Genomic DNA, 20,611 nt, shown 5'->3' with positions numbered 1-20,611 from the left:
ACATTACTAAATTTTAATTGCCTATGTAAGGCTTTATTTAAGTTTTTATCTGATATACATTCCTATTTTAAATAAAAATATATTTTTTTCATTTACCAATTACCTTAAATATTGCTTTTGAATCTCGAACAATCCACGTATAATTTAATATACCTCAATATAATTTTATTTTACATCAATATCACAAGATAAATTAATTTATTGCCGAAACTGATTATGGAAACGCATAGTTTCAATGTAAGAAATATTTAGGATATTTCTTGAAACTTTGTTGTTTTGATTTGTTAGATACGAAGTAATATAAATTAAGTGGACAATACTCTGAAACAAGGTTTTCGAACCTGTCAAATTCAACACAACCACCTCTTTATTGACATCACCTCATTTTGAGCTTGTTCGAGTTGCAGTCCGGCACAGCGGCCGATTGCACGATTTTTTAAAGTAACATATTACGTTTGATGTGAAATTCTGTCAACTTTGGCAATAGTATTGCGTTCTAACTGTCAAAAAACTCGACCGCTGCTGCGCGCAAAGTTTTTTAACTGCATCATTAGATTTGTTTTCATGTCGTCCATTCTATTCTTTGTCATTTTCAATAGTAATTTTCCGTCGATATTGAAATTATCAAGAAAAATATTTATAGAAAACTCCTTCATCTATCTACCTTCATCTAGTACCGAACATTTGAAAAATATGAGCTCAGCATTTGCAAATAGATTGCAAACGCTGGATATAAGTGCTGGAATACTGCTGTTTTTTTTACGTATGTACCTCGAACAAGCCCTTTATTACACCAGATCTTGAAGCAAGTTCTATTAACACGAAATTTATAATATAGTATCCGCAAATGTCAAATGCTTTCTACTGTACCATATTATACAACACAATTATTATACCTTGTTTATACGTAAATATCTTTTCTAAGTCATATGCAGTAAGATTAATAGATTTTCTTAAAGGTCTACATAAAAGTCCCCTGACATTTTTAACACGTTGCATGAATTGTAATAATCGAAACAATCTCCCCGCGCGAACTGTCCAAATGCATAATAGTGAACGACGAATTGTTAAAGTTTGTAATATACACGTTTAATACCACTTTCGACTCTTGGATCAAACTGATATTTTTCTCAATTTTTATAGACAATAACATATGAATCCTTCGTATATGATCTTAAGTAGTTTAAAATATTAATTAAAACCGATCATGCTTATATGTATTGACACTTAATTATTTCTGCTATGTCAACATTTTCACGAAAATTAAACCTAAAATAATATTCAGGAAAAGTACAAGCAGCACCAATTGTTGACGAGAAAACCAATCCTGTAAAAAAGTTTTTTATATTTATTTTAAATGTGTTGATTCCTATTTTAATGCAAAATGGTTACCTTAACTTGAGGACTAAAAATGTACAATAAAGGATTTGCTTTTAGTCTTTCATTGATTTGTATTTGGCGCCGCACAGCTTCACGTCTCGCCGAACCCAATGCAGAGACTTCCTCACGACTCATAGCTTCCGTAGCACGGGGCAGGTCCTGAAAATCAGGTAACGACTTCTTCCGTTGCAGAGTTACATTTATAGGAGTGCTCTGAAAAATATATTACCTATTTAAGTTCTATATATGCATACTTCAAAAGAAAATTTCTAAAATAAAAGATGGACTTAGGGAATATCGGCGTATTATATAATATTTTTTTAAGGATTCTAAGTAACCTCTATCGGTGGCTCAATGATCCAGCTCTCGGATGCCCTTCTTGCCAATAAAGCTGGTGAATACATCAACTCTTCCTCATCTTCCTCAGGATACCACTCCATTTTATAATAATATCATAATTCTGTAACCATTAAGTTTGTATTACTTTTCAACGTTGAAACTATTAAAAAAGAACTTTGAATGTGTTACTAGCCCCACAACAATATGTTATTGGCACATTTTACATGACTTTTTTGCGGATTGTTTTTTGTTGGCTTGTTCATTTAGGCAGTTTGCCAGATGATGTTACTTTTATGGACAGAATGGATATTTAAAAATAGCTTTACCAAATACTATACAAACACTTCACAAATTATATATGGTGGAATGTAAAAAATAAATAAATAAAATGCGATAATAAAATCGAAGAAAATTTACAATAAATTGATTCTTTCAAAGTTTTCAATAATCGATTCACAATTAGTGAGCAAATATATGTATATAATATATAAAAAACTTCTTATGCAGTCACCAAATATACTATGAATTCTATTTTCTTTCATGACACAATTTCCACTTGTATTTTGATATTAAATCGAGCACTGACCGTTTAACTTTAGAAATGTAATAATAGGAATTTTTTATATAAAACTACTGCTTTTTCAATTTCTTGCGACAAATATTTTGGTCATTCTATAAATAATTTTAATATGTGTCAGAAACATCAACAGCAATTTGTAAGAAACATCAAGCAATGTTGCCATAGTACTTGTTATATTTTTACATGCTGAGAGCAATAAGCATTCGTGTCGTTTTTTACTTTAAATTTGAATTAGGCAAATTTCTTTCAAATATTTATTATTTTAGAATTTAAAAGACAAATTTTCCTTAATGAAGGCGCCTCGATCGTTTCAGTGAAATATATGGTTATAGCTACGTATTCAACTTAGAAATATGACTCAATGAAAGTGTTTCCATATTAAACAAATACGGCAAATCTTTCGCTGCATACATAAAATGTGTTTATCTCTAGAAATAATTATTAATAATTACCCACATTGTACACAGAGAGCCGTCAATGGCTGGCTTATTTGACAATTTATATGTGAAGTGATTTATAAGTGTTAGTAGTTTGCTTCCATTAACCCAAGGGAGGCAAATGGGCTAAACGTGCCTAAGAATATTACATGATATTTCAATTAAAATTTTGTATTGTAATATAAAAAACAAGTTTGAAATAAAACTTAATAACTAACGCAGCTATTTTATAGTTTTTCAGTTATACTAATCTTTGTTTTTGTATTGCTTTTGGTTCAAAACTTTGTTCAAATGTTTGATTCGAAAATGAATACTGCTTTTGAAAAATAATCTTTTTATACATTAAGTTAAAATAAATTTATAATTTTTTACATATATTTTTTACTGCTAATTGTGTTTCTGTTAATTTGCATTTCGTTTGATCAAATTTTCCTCCTTTTGGTCTATCCATGGCAATCCAATTTCGTCCGAAATTTCGGTTATAAAATTAAGTTTCATTGCATCTAACTCATTGAATTCTACAGAGGAATCTATTATCATTGTCAAACTCAATGTCAAGCCACTTTGTCTTATCGACTTCAACATTAAGCGTTGTTCTCAGTATTGTGGTTTTCTTTGCTAAAATAACAAATTAATCATAATGTACATAACACATGTATATATTTTATATGCAATTAAAATTACAAAAATTTTTACCAAACAGATATTTCCGCAAATGGTACTTAAAGTGAAGTGGGCTGGGGTGGTCATTGAGGCCACCTGCATACCCCACGGTGCCAAACAAATGTTCCAAGCCATTATTGTTCAAATGGTCTGTTAAATTCTTTGAACTCTAAATTTTTGCTGAACGTAGTAGCGTAAAAATACGTTCACATATACATTAATTACCAATAACCACCGTTCTCACATGGCAGATTACCTGCAAAATTGACAATCAGCTGTCAATACTGTTGTGAAAGGGTTTTCTTCATAGAAATTATTTTGGTGGACTATTTCGGTGTTTTTGGTTTGTTTAATTATTATTAACGATATGAAGAAAAGACAAGAAGAAGGAATAGCTAATTTAATTGCGCAATAGGCTGCTAATAATAGACAGTTGGAGGAAATGCGTGAACGACGTTTACTGAGGTCAAAAAAAGTATGGCAGTAATTATACATTCGAAATTCGATATTACATTTTATAATAAGTAATAAGAGGACAAACGTTTATGGATACAGAAACATTTTATTAGAATTATGTCTACAAACCTGTTTTCTTTGTCGGCATCCATTTTATTTAGTTTTTATTATACTCTGATGCTTTTCTATACACTCGTAAAAATAATGATCTATTACACAGAAAACATAGGGTTATATGTCAAAAAGTACTGTTATTATCAGGATTATTTTATAGTCCCAGATTTTGACAGAGAAATTTTGTATAGGAAAAAATTAAAAATGGAAATTTGAAAAGGTGGAGCTAAGGAGCAGCAGGAGATTTGGTGGCTCCTAAAACACTCAGGCTAAAACGCCCATTGTGTTTAAAGCTCTGGACAGAGGGTCAAGGAGGAAAGTATCAGAGAAAGAGATAGGAAAGAATAGAGACAGAGATAGAGATAGTTAGTTCTGTGAGAATTTTTCAGATTCTTTGGCAAATCTGTAAATATCCTCCAGTTTTAGAGAACGAATATTACTCATTCTCACGACATCGGAACCCAAAACTCGTAGCCGTGCTCTAGCAAAGGCAGGACACTCACAGAGAAAGTGCTCAGTGCTATCCGCCTCCTCCAAGCATGACAGCCACATTGGGTCCTCAATGATTCCAATGGTGGTCATATGCTGACCCCATGGGTTGTGTCCTGCAATGATACCGATTTTCAACCGAACGTCTTTCCTTCTAAGTTTTAGTAGAAAGTTTGACAGTTTTCTGTTCGGACTTGTTACAAAACACTTTGCAGTTCTGCAGCGTTCTAGACCGGACCATCGCTCTTTATGTAGATTGCATACATAATCGCTGATCCAATTCATGATTCCTACGGAACTGATTCCGATTATTGGCTCTGGCCCTTGTGGGGGAACCGCTGATCCATGGTTGGCCAATTCATCGGCAATTTCGTTTCCTTGAACACCGGAGTGTCCTGGAACCCATATAAGTACAAGCCTGTTTAGTCTTGCGACAGAATTAAGCTTCTTCTCACATACTTGAACAACCTTTGAGGTTTGCTTCGTGTTCTCCAAGGCCTTTAGTGCAGCCTGACTATCACTGAAAACTCCAATCTGTTTCCTGCTCCATCTGCTCTCGATTATCGATTCGGCTATTTTCAAGATTTCTAAAATTTCCGTTTGGAAAACAGTTGCCATTTCCCCCATGGCATAATGATACTTATTACTATCATTTAAGTACCATCCGGCTCCAGACCCTATTTCATTCTTGGACCAATCGGTAAAGAAAATATCCGTCAAACCTCCCTAAATGCATTCTGGATTGTTGTTGCTGGAAATCTGACATCAAATTTACTTCCAAATGACACTGTGGGTATCTGGTCGTCTTTAGTTGCCAAAAACAGTGGATACTGCTGAGATAGCATCTTAAAGATTTCTCTGTATTCCGAAGTTCCGTCTTTGTGCCAGAAACCATATTTATGGAGTCTACACATTGCTTTTATTGCCTCCTTTTGTTTCTTTTGATCCAGGGAGAGCAAATCAAGTATAGCACTTAGGGTATCACCAGAGAGTACACTTCTTTGGAGCCTGCATAGTTCCCGGATTGTGGACTTAGCCGTCTGCTCCGTCGCCACCAGACCACTGAGGCGTAAGTGATGATTGGTCTGATAAGTGCTGTGTATATCCATAGGACCACAAAAGGTTTCAGACCCCAGGTTTTACCAAAGGTTCTGCGAAATTGCTGAAAAATCCTTAGTGCGCGATTCACCTTCAGTGAAACGTGTTTCTCCCAAGTCAGCTTTTTATCCAGAATTACTCCTAGATATTTAACTTCATCGGAAAGACCAAGTGTCACACCTTTCAGTGTTGGAAGACTGAGTCCATCCAATTTCCGTTTTCTCGAAAACAAGACTATGGTTGTTTTGTTCGGATTAACGGAAAGATCTTGTCTCATGCACCAGTCATCGATTTTGTCCAGTATCGTCTGCACTTTCGTACAAAGCCTCCTTAGGGATTTATACGCTGTTAGCGCACAGACATCGTCCGCATAGGCTTGGACATGAAAACCGAGTTCCTGCATCTCCGCTAGTAGAGAGTCTACGACCAATCACCACAGCAGCAGAGAAAGAACACCCCCTTGGAGACATCCTTGCTTGGCCCTGACGGTTAGTTGGTCACTGTTCTCCCCAGCGGTTAACAGCCTCTCAGAGAGCATGAAATATATCCATTTTAGAATGGTTTGAGCCGAAAGTGGCATTATCAAAAGCCCCTGAATGTCCACGAACACGCCCATTGTGTATTCGTCAGCTTCCAGCCCGGCTTCAATCTTGCTAAGAAGATCGTGTAAGGCTGACTCACATGATTTTCCACTCTGGTAAGCGTGTTGATTTCTACTAAGTAGACTTCTCGGCAATACCCCCACTCGAATGTATTACTCCACCGCTCGTTCTAGACTTTTCAACACAAACGATGTCAAACTGCTTGGTCTAAAACTTTTTGCTAGGGAATAGAAGTCTTTTCCTGGTTTCGCAATAAATACTACTCTTACTCGTCGCCATTGGGATGGTATATAACCAAGTGCAAGACAGGCTGTGAAGATTCTTTTCAGGGCCTCAATCAGCCTGTCTCCTCCTTTTTTAAGCATTGCTGGATATTTTCCGTCAGGTAAAGTTTTCAAAGGAAGACAAGGAAAACCTTATCGATGCTTTTGTCACTATCCGACTATCAATATACCAGCTGTACCTAGAGGTTCCACCGTTGCTACCGCTATTGTTCATGCCACTCTCTACTTCAGAGAGTAGACCTGTCAATTGGCCACCCAGATCGTGCGATATAACGCCTTTAGATTATTTTTTGTAGGGCTATGTTAAAGCTCATGTCTATTCAGACAAGTCTGCTTCAATTAGCGCATTGGAAGACAACATTAAAGCATTTATATGTAAGATACCGGCCGAAACATTGGAAAGAGTATGCCAAAATTGGACTAAGCGGATGGACTATTTGCAGCGCAGTCGCGGTCAACATTTGCATGAAATAATCTTCAAACATTAAATTATATGGACTGTACTATCGATTTAAACAAAAATTTCATGCATCTTTCAGAATTTTACGTGTTTTTTTGAAAAACTTTTCCATAGCTCTTAAAAAATCACCCTTTATATGTGACGTATTCGTGACAATTATTCCTATCTTCAAATGGCGCTAAACTGGTTTTTATTTCATCATGTTATTTAATATATAAATCTGCCTTTAAATTTTGGAGCCAAATGGGTTCTTCAATACAGTGTTAGTAACATTTTCGAATTTTGTTTTTAGGGTATCGAAGCAATCATTTACCAGTTTTATGAAATCGGCACAACTGCATGTTGTGCAAACTATGGCCAGTGGAATAACAGCGTCTTATGGCACCCCCTGTAGTATTCGAAAAAAATTTGAGCTGCTAATTTTACTTTTTGGCGGTTAAATTGACCAAAGTCAAATATTCTTTCGATAGCATAAACACAATCGTAAGTCCTTAAGTGTTTTTGAATAAAAAAACACGAATTTCGCTGCTTTCTTTTAATTCAATTTCATCCGGGTTAAAACTAATGCCACTTAATGAAAATTTTCAACCAATACATTCAAACGAACTGTCAAATAAGCATATTTACATTTTTTGTTTTGGCTACAAAAATACAAGTAAAACCACTTTTCTTCTTTCTATTTTTTGACAGCACCCTTGGTGTGAGTTCGACAGGCCGCCAAGTGTGATGAGTGTTTGGTATGTTTACTTGAGCGTAGTGGCGTGGTTGCTATGCCAAGTTAGAATTTTTATGATAAAATTAGAAATAATATATATATATATATATATGTATATATAATTGGCGCGTACACCCTTTTTTTTGGGTGTTTGGCCGAGCTCCTCCTCCTATTTGTGGTGTGCGTCTTGATGTTGTTTCACAAATGGAGGGACTTACAGTTTCAAGTCGACTCCGAACGGCAGATATTTTTATGAGGAGCTTTTTCATGGCAGAAATAAACTCGGAGGTTTGCCATTGCCTGCCGAGGGGCGACCGCTAATAGAAAAATGTTTTTTATTTATTTTGGTTTCACCGAGATTCGAACCAAAGTTCTCTCTGCGAATTCCGAATGGTAATCACGCACCAACCCATTCGGCTTCGCCGGCCGCGAATAGAAAAAATGCAAAATAATATCTTTGGCTAGGAAAATTTACAATAAAAAATATTTTTAATACATTTCTTAGCTATAATAATGCTTTTCATTGAGAAATATCTGAATTTTTACGTCATTTTTTAGACTTTTTGATAAATTTTTCTATGAAATACAATACTCGTATAATAATTTTTTATGCAACCATGTTACGAAAAAGAGCATTTTGGAATCAAATGATCTCAGCTGCGGGCATTTTTTGATAACCACCTGAAAGTGTTTTTACTTATGGATCTGTGCAATGCCGAAGTGTCAGTTAGTCATTTGCTTTAAACCCAAAAAAGTAGGAGAGTAAGATTGCAAAAGATTTGCTAGTTTCTGATAAAAGAAATACCGTCTGAATTTAGCTGCTGTATAAAAACAGCCGTTGAAAGCCTACAGAACAAAAATGTAAATTTGATTATTAATCATATTTAGCACTTTGCACTCTCTGAAAGTTTCTTAGTGAACATTTTATTTCCATTTGTGATGACTTCTTTTTATATAAATTCGTTACCAACTTGTATAGCATACAAATATAAATAAGAATTACCCTGCTTCTGAATTTTTTTTCAGTCTAGCCTTACAGCAAAAGTTGGCACAGCATATTAATCACGAATGTGGCGCTGTGAATATAAAAACTACCAGTTAAATGCTTTACGCAACGGACTTGACAGGGCTACTAAATACAAAAAGGACAATGACTATGGCTATGTTATTATTTATTTGTGAAATAAGTGTACAAACTTTCTATGGACTTCAGTGGCTGTTAAACTCGTACCTTCCGAATGCTCAACCAGAGCACTAAGCAGTTTTTTTTTAAGGATTTACTGTATTTTCTTTAAGCTGCTTCAGAGAGAAAAGTAATTAATACTATAATTATTTCTCAAATTCTATTTATAGTACAAATAAGTATAAGATGTTCAGACCATGTCTCCAAAATTAAAACCATAACTGCTACCATTAGAAATTTCTTATACAAGGTCATGGAGAAATAAAAAGAGGTTGTCTGTAAAGTCGGTTTACTGACGATAGTTTAACGTGACAACGTCATAAGAAAATATTGATGGAATGGTTGCAATTTTCAAACCAAATTTTAATTTTATTTGTTTGATAGATATTTTGTATGGATATAGAGGAGAAGGTAAATGGAATTGCAATGGAATAGGTCAAGTTACATTTACACAAACGTGAAAAATGACGAAACACTTATCAAATTCATGAAAGATATCTTCAATTTCGATTGTGCATCAGACGTTAATAAGTCAACAACACTAAGAGGAAACATCATCGATTTGCCTTTTTCAAGACATATTACACTCGAAACACTCCCTTTCATTTCCTACTTTTTCTATCATCGTCCTATTCTCAACAGAGAAATGGTTCATTACCATGCACACAGCAAGAAGGCATATGCAAATACAAATATGTGAATTTATATACAAATGCGCATATATGTACATACATATACATACATATATATGCTCACTCAAGTAGGACAGAGCCAGATGTCGAACGTTGCCGAACGCGGGGCCGATTGTGCTCTTTGTCGTTCGTTCCGCGCTCTCGCTTGCAGTTTAAGCACATTAGCTTACATTTGCTTGCGTACAGAATAGATTCGTATATTTGATATGTCCATATGATTTATATGCATCTTTACATATAGATTTGTTCTTTTTGAAAATTGCGCGAAATTGTATATGTATATGCATGTTTATATACATATATTAGTATACAACATATCTTATAAGGTATATGGTAAATATTACCATACATTTTTTCCTTCATATATAATAATAAAAACATTAAAACAACAGGTATTATTAACAACTAGTCGTCACTAATTATAAATTCGGTAAGGATGTTGATGATGCACTTGGTTTTATTTTAAATTCTTCAAGTAAATCAAATTAATAATAATCAATAAGAAGGCATATGCAAGTACAAATACGTGAATTTATATATGTATGTACATATGCGCATATACATACATATATACGCTCACTTAAGTAGGAGGGAGCAAGATGTCGAACGTTGCCGTTCGTTTGCTTTGTTCGTTCCGCGCTTTCGCTTGCAGTTCATTCAAGGTAACGGCAATGAGCAAAGTAACTACAAATGAGCAAGGTAACGACAAATGAGCAAGGTAACACTAATGAGCAAGGTAACGACACGTTTTTTCGTGTGTGCAGCCGGCTAAATCGAATTATAAGACGTTATCACGTCAAAATATTCAGAGGTGTGGCAAACGTTAGAATGTTAGCCGGCTCTCAGCGAATTCCAAGGAATTAATTGGTTGGCTAACGTAACCGGGATTATGACAGCGGTTTGTTTACGAAAAAACTCAAACTGTGTTGTGTTACTTCGTGGCTGGCTGAAGGACTTATGGGATCTGTGTGTAAATACGTTTATGGCAAAATGTGCGGACACAATTCTACCATGGTGAAACGATTTTTAGAGATATCCAGCACACAGAACGTTATTCGGTTCTGAACGAATTTTACAGAATCAACTAATGGACTGCTGGACTGACGACGCCACTCGGGATATGTTTAACAAAATTTAGCTTGTGCTAGTGATATACCAAAAAAATCAACACGTGCGAAAGTGCGTAATTTTATTACGCGTTATTTAAAGTGTGTTTTTGTATAATTGAAATTGAGATAGCACAAAAACCGTAGGCAACCAATCTTTAAGTTAAGGCAGTCTTGATTCAGGTAATCTAAGGGCCAGTAGTAACACATTCACATTTAGTCACATTTAGCTCTTGCACATGCATGTAGCTCTTGTGTGTAACCCAAATATAGCTGCAAAATGGGCGAATTATGCTGTTTTGCCGCCCAAACCTGGTAACCTCGTAATTATCAATTTTGTTTTTGTTTTTACCAAATAAAAAAATTATTGCGAGTGATGGAAATCTTTATTTTGACTTTTACGCACAGCATTGCTTGTTTGTTTGTATACTGCTGCCGTCTAGTTCACAGATGTTAAATAGCAAATAAATGCAAGCTTATACATTTTCTAATAGGGTGATTAATTTTACATCGTCTTGTATAAACAGCTCAAAAATATGATTCTTATAATACAGCTTTAAGCCATACCACGCTAATATATTATAAGATTATTTTCTATACCATTTCTTTTATACTTTTTTATAATTTTGATCAATTAAATATTAGTATCGCTCATTAACTTTTTCAATACGCTTTCGCAGCATCAGAAAAAATGTGAGGCGCATAATCGCAAGGAGAATATGTCAGAAAAAACATAATAGATATATTAACAGCAAGGCAATAAAAATGTTCAAATAAACAGGTGATAGACCATTGCCAATTAATAAAAATGTGACGAAAATAATATTTTGAAAAATAGATGGCATATTTTGAAAAATAGAGACACGCCCATTTTTGGGTAAATGCGTGCATCTTCATAACAACTTAACTCGCCTAACGCATTAAAACGCCCAAATATTACTCCGCACCTCATTTAGAGCCGGTGTAAATATGTTACATATCCCTGAGATAAGATAAAAACCACTTACACTTTTTACATGTTAAGACTAAATGTCTATCCGTTCTACTGATATCTTTGCTTTTGAGTTTGTTTGATTTCAAACCATATTAAATTTCACGAAAATGTGTACGGGTGTATCGAACTTAGCACTTTCTTATTTGTTTTTATTTATTTAGGGCGGCCGCTAGCCAAATTGATTTGCGTTTTGAAATTTTAGCAAACACTTTTTTATTGAACAAAATAAGGTAATTTAATAAAATTTCACATCATCGTATTTTTGGAGACAATAGTTTTGAGGACATAACAATTCGCATATACGTAAAGGTAGATACCATTTTAATCTTTTTCTGTTTTCAGAAGAAGATAATGATGTAAATATTTTTAGAGTACATGGAAATACATTTAGTATATTTTGGCTGCTGGATCGGTGTCAATTACTTCGAAATTTTTTCAAGAATGTCACATATTTCAACACTCTGGGAACCAAGTTCTAGCATACATTCCTTTTTTGGCTCTTTAATTTTCACAAAGTGAACAGAAGACTTGAATAGCTAAAAACAGCAGATGAACCAATCAGGACATCTAGAGTATAGGGAACATTGATGAATGAAAAATACGACACTTACTAGGCAACAGGTCAAAATCATCACTGACCATATGGTCACTATATTCGGAGTTCGGTATCACAATTTCTGTAGGAGCTGTGTAGATAGGGAAGAGGAGTCCATCTTGGGAAATATGATGTCGGCATGCATACAATACCAGCACAGCAAATAAATGTAGAAAGATTGCCTGTGAGGCTGAATAAAGCGCGTTCGATCATTTTATCCCATAGTGCAGCAAGAATAGTGGGCCGAAGTGCAAGTGTAACAGGAATTGTAGAAACAATTTTTAGGCATGAGTAAAGTATTCACTTTTGTATGTGTATATCAGTACAGTGTTGAACGAATGTGGTTAGATACAGTACCAACATTTTATTCCAACTGACCCGAATTGGTGAGAGCTTGGTAAAAAATATTATTGCCTTTTTCCTTATGCAAAAATAACAACATCAAATTTAGAACAAAATTTTAATTTGACCGTACTGGGCGCTATTAACCATATATACATATTTACATTTTTTAGTTTTTCTTCTATATATTAATTCGTTATCCTTGTTTTATGTGTTTATATGTTTTGTTGCAACGTGCAATGTTAATGCTTTACAAAAAGTCAATTGGAAGCACAGGCGGCTTAAACTATGATTTGTCATCAAAAGACTCATATGAATTTGTTTTGCAATAATATTTGTTGTTTTTAAAAAAGTTTCTTTTTTGTAATAGATGCGTTATTGTTGATTTTTTTCAATATGGCTATTTTTTGTTTAGATTTTGGTTGGATATTTCTTGGTGGTACTAGACCAACAACAACGTTTAGTACATTATAATGTCCCACAGTGCGGCCGATTCCCAAAAAGCTGGCCAAAAGTCGAAAAAAAAAGTTTCTAGATAGAGTTTTTTTTGTCTTTGGGTTGGCTACAGTAATGCCTTGAGTAGTGAAAACCGTTCATAGCAACGTCCTGTACCCTAAGTATCCTCTGTATTTTCAGTCGCAACGTGGCCTTCGTTTGAGCATCGTAATATATTACTGTCGATGAATAGTGAAAGTTGTACACATTTGAAAGATTTTGTAATGGAGTAAATTGAACAAAACCAAATGGAATCATCTTCGGAAGGTTAGTAAAATACGAGAAATCTTTAGTACATATCAATACCTCGACACAAAATTTTTAGCTGCAGCAATACGTAGATACATTTTTTGCAATTTTTTTTATAAAATTTGAGTTTTCAAACTGTATAGTAATACAACGCCGTCATATGCTGCTTTGAAACCTATTAAAGGTTACTCAAAAAAGTAATGGTTACTGAATAAAACAAGATTCAGCTGCTACCACTTGCTACCTTGGCTTTTATGCTATTTTTTGTGTTACATGCATCTTGATTATGTTCTTGAATATACGCTATTTCACGTGAGGGGGTGGCCAATAGGGGTGGAAGGGGGCTGATTTTCAAAATTTTAAGATCAAATTCGTAATCAGCGATCCCGACAACCCCCGAGTAAGAAATTTTGAATCAATTACTTAATTTTTTGAGTTTTGGCCAGCTTTTCGGGAATCGGCCGCACTGTGTGTCCGGACAAAAGAAAGTAGAGTAGTAGTATAATAAAAATGATTTCGTCATTTCATTTTGGTCTAACATCTTAATGTTCAATGCAAAAGAAAAGGCATAAAGCAGGAGCTCTACTGATATCATCTTGTATGGTTTCTCTTGTTTAGGATTGTCCAAAACCAAGGCTGCAATGTTATCCATCTATTGTGATTTAGAAGTAGACTAAGTTGAGTTGTGGCAACTCCACTTAACTATTTTTTTAAATTATGATTTATTATGAATTTCATTTGAGCTCTTTAAGTTAATGATAACTGTATACCAGTTAGTTTTGACATTTCGAATCAGATGTATGTATTATGTATGTGTATGTATATCACCATTATGTATTTATAATATGTAGACATGTTGGTCGAAAAGTTTTTTTCTGACGCATAAGAAGTCAGGCTAATCCTTTCTAATTACGAAGTGCCAAGTATAGCATTATATTGACTTACTAGAAACGAATTTTGTTATTAATAGTTATTTTGGGCCTGCCTCCCATTCGGAAGTGCGCAGGTTCGAATCTCCGAGCATGCAATGCCAAATGATGAAAACGTTTTTTCTAATAACGGTTGCCCCTCGGACAAATAGGAAGAGAAGCGCGGTCAAACATCCAATAACGGCTGTAAGAGTTACTTTGGGCTCAATAAAGAAGCACTTATATCTTTGTTTAATGAGATACAGGGTTTCTTTAAGCAGTCAAAGCGAACGTCCCCTATTCGATCAATCATAAAATTATATGCCGCTTTACGATTTTATGAGAGCTCCCAGTTTAGCGGTAACGATTTCAATGTCGGGCCAGCACAACTGACAATTTCAATAGCTCTTAAGGAAGTTTTGAATATTTTCGAGCATACATATAATATCTGTGCGGTGGATCAAAGCTGTGACCCCAAATGATGAGATGCAAAACTCGAAGAGAAGTTTGATACAGTCTAAATGCGATGATTTTGAATCTTAGGCTTGTTGATGCCAGATATTCTGATTGAAATCATGATTCGCACATACGGAGTCTTACCACATTAAAGCAACATGTTGGCCGGAATATGCCCTCAAACATATGGACTTTAGATAGACAGTTCTTACTCTCTTCATTTGAGGTGTACTCGTATATTTACATATATGTATATAGTTCGTCTAATAGAAGGGTGACCGGCAAAATTTAATCTATTATAAAAAAATTTAAATGCTGCTAAATAGGAGTATCTTCTTCGCAATAAGCGTTATGCAATTTGTTAGTTTTGTGAGAAATTTACAATAGAATGCGTACTTTGTTTTTACAAAATAAGTTCCGCGTATGGAAAACGATTTGAAGAAGTGTCCCGATGTACACACCCTTTTGGACCTTTAGGGTGACCTATGCATCTGTGACGTGGGTGACGTTTACGTGCAAAAAACCTCTCATTCCACATTCCAGAAAACCTCACATTCCACATGACTCACATGCAAATGCATGGTCTAAAGCAAACTCAGAACGGAACTGGGCAAGCGTAATATTCACGGACTAATGTTCCTCTTGGGCGAATAGGTGCACACACCGGTCCTGGTGTACTGCTGACAATCGACAACTTCAACCTACTGTTAAGCATCCAGTTAAGGTTTATGTTAGGGCTGTTTCTCCGAAAAAATATTTGGTAGTTTATTTGTGTTTACCGCCAATTTGAATGCAGTTTTGATTAATACAATTTGCCAAAAAGCATTAATACCTAGTAAACCTTGGATTTTACAAAAACACAACGACCCCAAGCATAGAAACCGAAAGTGTGTAGAGTGAAAATAGCGAAACGGGAAGCGAAATGTTGGAATGGCCTTCGCAGTTGTCTGATGCCCACCCTGTTAAAAATATTTGCCAAATAGTTAAGCAAAAACTAAAAGGAAAATAAATATGGACGGTTATCAAAGCAAATTTGGCTGATTTTTAATCAATTACTTCTACAGCTTGCGCAGAAATTAACACAAGGTATGACTCGAAGATGAGTATGCCATGAGTTTGTTATAGTCAGTTAAGATGATGCTATGTATATTCATCCCACCGATGAGAAGTTTTCGTTGTATTAATGCTTAATGGTCTAGAAGATTTTCAAGTTTATTTCCCGCCAGGTCCAAGCAATTTTTTATATGAAGCGAAACTGTATACTAAATATTTTTAAATCGCCGTGGCCGAATGGGTTGGTGATTACGCACCATTCGGAATTTGGAGAACGTAGGTTCGAATCTCCGTGAAACACCAAAATGAAGAAAAAGTTTCTTCTAATAACAATCGCCCCCGGCAAGCAATGGCAAACTTCCGAGTGTATTTCGTCAATGAAAAAGCTCTTCCTAAAAAAAATATATGTCGTTCGGAGTCAGCTTAAAACTATAGGTCCCTCCATTTGTGAAACATCAAGACACACCCCGCAATAGGAGGAGGGGCTCGGCCTAGTACGCCAATTATATACACGAGTATATACTGTATATATATAGAAAATACTATATATTTAAATAAACATTTGTAAACCCATATATAATCAGAGCAATAATTAGATAGCAATATAATTTACATTTTATCTTTTTAAAGTGTGGTACTTTTCACAACATTTTCCAATGTTATTTTCCTGAACTGCGGGAGCAAGTGTTACGGTAAAATCTGTCTTCACCCCAAAACTGTTCGATTTGATCAGATTAAACAGTTTTGTTAGTTCCATTGCAAATGATGTGGAGCTTTCAAACTAGTCGTTGCAAAACTTGTTTCACAGCATGTCACAACAATTTACGCTTACTAGTAAATATGGTATAACAATAATGAGAGTGAAAAAAACAAAATAAGATGGTTTTTGCAATCCCATACGCAGAATTGTACCTACTATTTAAAACTACGCGCCTGCGTATCTGCGGTCCGTTAAGTGTTAAACAATATTTAAGAGTGTTTGTATTCAGTATTTTGACATATCAGAGAACCTTTGAGAACCGAATACTTCATTAATGTTAGTGCTCATACCACCTGTTATGGTAGATTGCGGCTGAATATAAACAGCCGCTTCGTGCGATTATATTAATTAGCGGGGCTTGAATCATTATCAATGGCATTTGTGTATGCGTATGTTGTCAGGCGGTTTGATCGATATTCTCTCTTTATAAAAAGTAGTTCCTTTAATCGGTGCATCTTGACTCTTTCGAACCGAGAAATTTACTGACGTCATGTTATCGGTATGCGCTATTGCTCAACTAACTCCATATATCGAGGGAGAGGTTTGTACCATATAGCTTGGGCATAACTGTTCGCATGATTTTAATACCTCAGATATTGATTAAAGATATCCGCAAATAAATTATTTTCTATTCGCAGAGCCAACTAACCTTGTTGAAATAATTTGGAACCTTTTATAGCATAAAACATAGGCAAGTTTAGACAGTTACGTACCTTAAGCGGTTTGCTTCCTGCATAGTTATAAGCGCTCATTGCAGCGTCTTTTGGAAAATTCCCTTTGGGAGGGGTATATAAGCTTTCTGTCCGTTTCGGAGTCATTGGCGAAGGAATAATATCCTGGCCTAGTGACCGCTGATACAAAAGAACATCTTCGAACGGTTTATTGATTGGTAACGTTTTTTCCATCCCACTGATCGATTGATTTGATACATTAAATGCTGGTTTCATTGCAGCGGAACGTGGTAAACTCTCCCTTAAGTTTGAACCTTCACGAGTTCTCATTTCTTTGTTGGGTGATGTTACATCTCGTGTTTGCAATGGCAAAGTTTTATCCACCGAAGATTGTCGTGAAGTGTACCCTGCGCTTTCACTAACACGACTAGTTGTTCTGGCATATCGATCTATTGACGAGTCTCGGCTTGGAGGTCTTTTATAATGATCAAAGTAATCGATAGATAATTGTTGATTCATTTCATTGAAAGGATGTGGTTTAGTCTGTTTCCTTGTTGATCCGAACACCTCCCTTTGTTGAGATGGTGCACGTGTAGGATGAGAATTTTTGTTGGGCAATGCTTGCGTAGACGTTTGCAGTGAAGTTTGCTGTAAATGTTGTTCATTTAAAATAGTTTGAAAGTTATTTGGCATTGTGTTCGATTCAAGGCCAGGAATGGGATACACGTTGCCATCAAGTTGGTCTGAATTCGTGCTCGAAACATAATTAGTTTTGTTCGGATTGTTCCTGTTATACTGTGCCGGGATTTCATTTTGTTCCATTCTGCTGCCTTGAGTTAAGTTGCTATTTCCTATGGAACTACTTGTACCCAGCTCCATGTGTCTACTAAAGTGGCCTATATTATTTTGTTGAGTGTTTTCCTGGTATTGGCTAGATGGTTGTTCATTCTGCTTTATTTGTGAAGAATACATCGGAGTAAAAGGATTGCTGCCGGAATAGCTTTGTTGGTTAACTAAACTAACAAAGTCTGTTTGAGGTGTTACAGGAAGCTTTTGTGGTTGCACCGAATTTTGAAGCTGCATGTTCGATTCTTGACGGATGTGCTGATTGAGATCAGATCTACTCATTTCCTTCAGTATAGACCCAGTTTTGATAGGTTCTGCAACATTTCCAGTATAAGGCGATAAAATGCTGTTTTTTGCGATTGTAGTATATTTGATTTGATTACGAAACCGCATTTTTTCGAATCGTTCTAAAACTGATGGCTTAAAATCTGGAGCGAATTCCCGGGCCATTCTAACTGCAACTTCACAATCGGCACGAGCCTGATCAGCTGCAATATCGGCATTTTGAGCTCTGTCGGATGCAGTTGAGGTACGGGAAATGGCTATATCAGATCGTTGCATTGCCATTTTTAACGCTCTTTGTGCCGAATTTACTGCTATGGTGATACGGTCTCTAAATTTCCGTGATCGCGCTAGAAACAAGTGCTTTTTCTTTTGGCTGGTAATTAAAATATTGTTTTTGTATTTCCCTTCTTCAAATGAACCGTCACGGAATGTAGTTACACCATAACCATGCTTCTTGTTATTGTACCACTCTCCTTCATATCTGTAATAAAGTAAAAAATATTTCCCTCATTAATAGAGCAGTTCTTGTTTTATATTACCTTTTGTCAACTACATGTTAAGTAAAAGTTCAATTGGGAGAAGATGTTCTCAGTTCTCGTTGAACCAACATACACCCGCAAGCATACCACAATTTTTTGGAAAGTTAAGCACATGGTATCATACCTTTTATATCGTTAGTGAAAAGATAGTTACATATGTACATGAAAGCAAAAATTGGTTTGATTCCTTTGCTATTCATAGTTGTCAAGAGGGCTTTGTAGTTCAGCAGCCTCCTTATCTATACTAATATTATAAAGAGGAAAACTTTGTTTGTTTGTTTGTTTGTAACGAATAGGCTCAAAAACTACTGGACCGATTTTAAAAATTCTTTCACCATTCGAAAACTACATTATCCACGAGTAACATGGATTACATTTTATTTTAGAAAAAAATAGGGTTCCGTAAGATATTTGGATTTTTCGGACACAAACTGAAAAAAATCTTATATATAAAATAAAGTCAACTTTTTGTGTGTGTTCGCTAACCGGCCGCGTCTGCACCGAATTAAACCAAACTTACACACATTGTTAAGAAGGTATTGAAGATGGTTTCCGTATAGTTTGGATACCTATTGGTAGATAGGGTCTCGAGATATAGGTCAAAACGTGGGCCCGGGTAACCTTCGGACGTGTATGTACAATATGGGTATCAAATGGAAGCTGTTGGTGAATGCTATAGTTCAGAGTATTTTTCATGCCGCTCCGTGACTAGGGTCTCGAGATAGAGACCAAAACGTGGAGCCTAGAATGTGTTTGTACAATATGGATATCAAACTGAAGCTGTTGGTGAATGCCTTAGTACAGAGTATTGCCGCTACGTGACTGGGGTCTCGAGATATAGGTCAAAACGTGGACCCGGGTAACCTTTGGTTGTGTATGTACAATATGGGTATCAAATGAAAACTGTTGATAAGTGCTTTAATACGGGGTAATTTTCATACCTATTGATGACTAGGGTCTCGAAATATATGCCAAAACGTGGACCCGCCGTGTCTTTGCCCCGAATTAAACCAAACTTACGCACATTGTTAAGTAAGTATTGAAAATGGGTTTCGTAAAGTTTGGTTGTAATTCGGAGCACTGGCAACGGGTACAGCGTTCTTTTGAACCAGCCATAATGTCGCTTACTTTTTTAACGCTTGGGGCGGAACTGAACTGTCAAATTGACAGTGTGAGTTACAATGTGTCAATATTTCTTTCTGATTTGGATGCCATAAGGAAAAAACGTAAGTGCAACATGTAAAAATTGTTTGTGAATTTTTTTGGAGTGGATTTTGGAACAGTGAAAAATTTCTTACGAAATTTGAGAATTTCATGTGAAATCCGAATGAAATTAATATATATGTTCGTGGAAAAAACAATTTTTTTCGTTTTTTTTTTTGAAAAATATAAATGGATAATGGTTAAAAAAGCTCCAATGCTTAATTAAACATATAAATTGAAACGAAAAATTCATGGATGATCAGGAAAAAAGACGATTGTTTATTCATATGCGTTGATTTGAAATTTAAAAACAATCTTCTTTTTTCCTGATTTTCAATTTATATTTTATATTTACTCAAAAACAAATAGAAAAACAAAAAATATTGTTTATGCCAAAGCGCTTGAATAAAGAGTAAAGAAATAAATAATATGAAAATCATATATTTTCTGTTCTAAATCATATCTATTCTATTTTAGTGTGCCCAGCGAAGGGGGCCGGGTTTGCTAGTAAAAAATATGTTTAGTTTCATTGTGTGATACATAAACATAACAATGTATTGTAGAGTACGAACTTCACACTCCTTAACGTCCGATATACAACTGACCGTGAGTAAAGT

The 20,611-nt window shown here is 35.3% G+C and overlaps 1 protein-coding gene across 8 annotated transcripts in view; it reads right to left on the bottom strand.

Moving 5' to 3' along the window:
• Window positions 1-442: 442 nt before the first annotated feature.
• Window positions 443-20,611, bottom strand: part of LOC129247651 (junctophilin-1) — a 58,924-nt gene continuing 38,755 nt past the window's right edge. For 3 of the 8 annotated variants that reach the window (XM_054886866.1, XM_054886867.1, XM_054886868.1), the window contains exons 7-9: window positions 17,164-18,733; window positions 1,393-1,593; window positions 443-1,327 (exon numbers count right to left, since the gene is read on the bottom strand). In XM_054886866.1, coding sequence (XP_054742841.1) covers window positions 1,241-1,327; window positions 1,393-1,593; window positions 17,164-18,733 — 1,858 coding nt within the window. In that variant the 3' untranslated portion in view covers window positions 443-1,240. Of the gene's footprint in view, window positions 1,328-1,392; window positions 1,594-1,718; window positions 1,880-1,943; window positions 2,113-2,136; window positions 2,277-2,305; window positions 2,437-2,482; window positions 2,499-2,518; window positions 2,619-17,163; window positions 18,734-20,611 lie in introns of those variants that run through there. The other 5 variants (XM_054886872.1, XM_054886871.1, XM_054886869.1 and 2 more) reach the window with 5 other exon arrangements.

This window comes from Anastrepha obliqua, chromosome 5 (assembly GCF_027943255.1).
Source record: "Anastrepha obliqua isolate idAnaObli1 chromosome 5, idAnaObli1_1.0, whole genome shotgun sequence".
NCBI classification, from domain to species: Eukaryota; Metazoa; Arthropoda; class Insecta; order Diptera; family Tephritidae; genus Anastrepha; species Anastrepha obliqua.
This window is presented reverse-complemented; position numbering and strand designations above follow the sequence as displayed.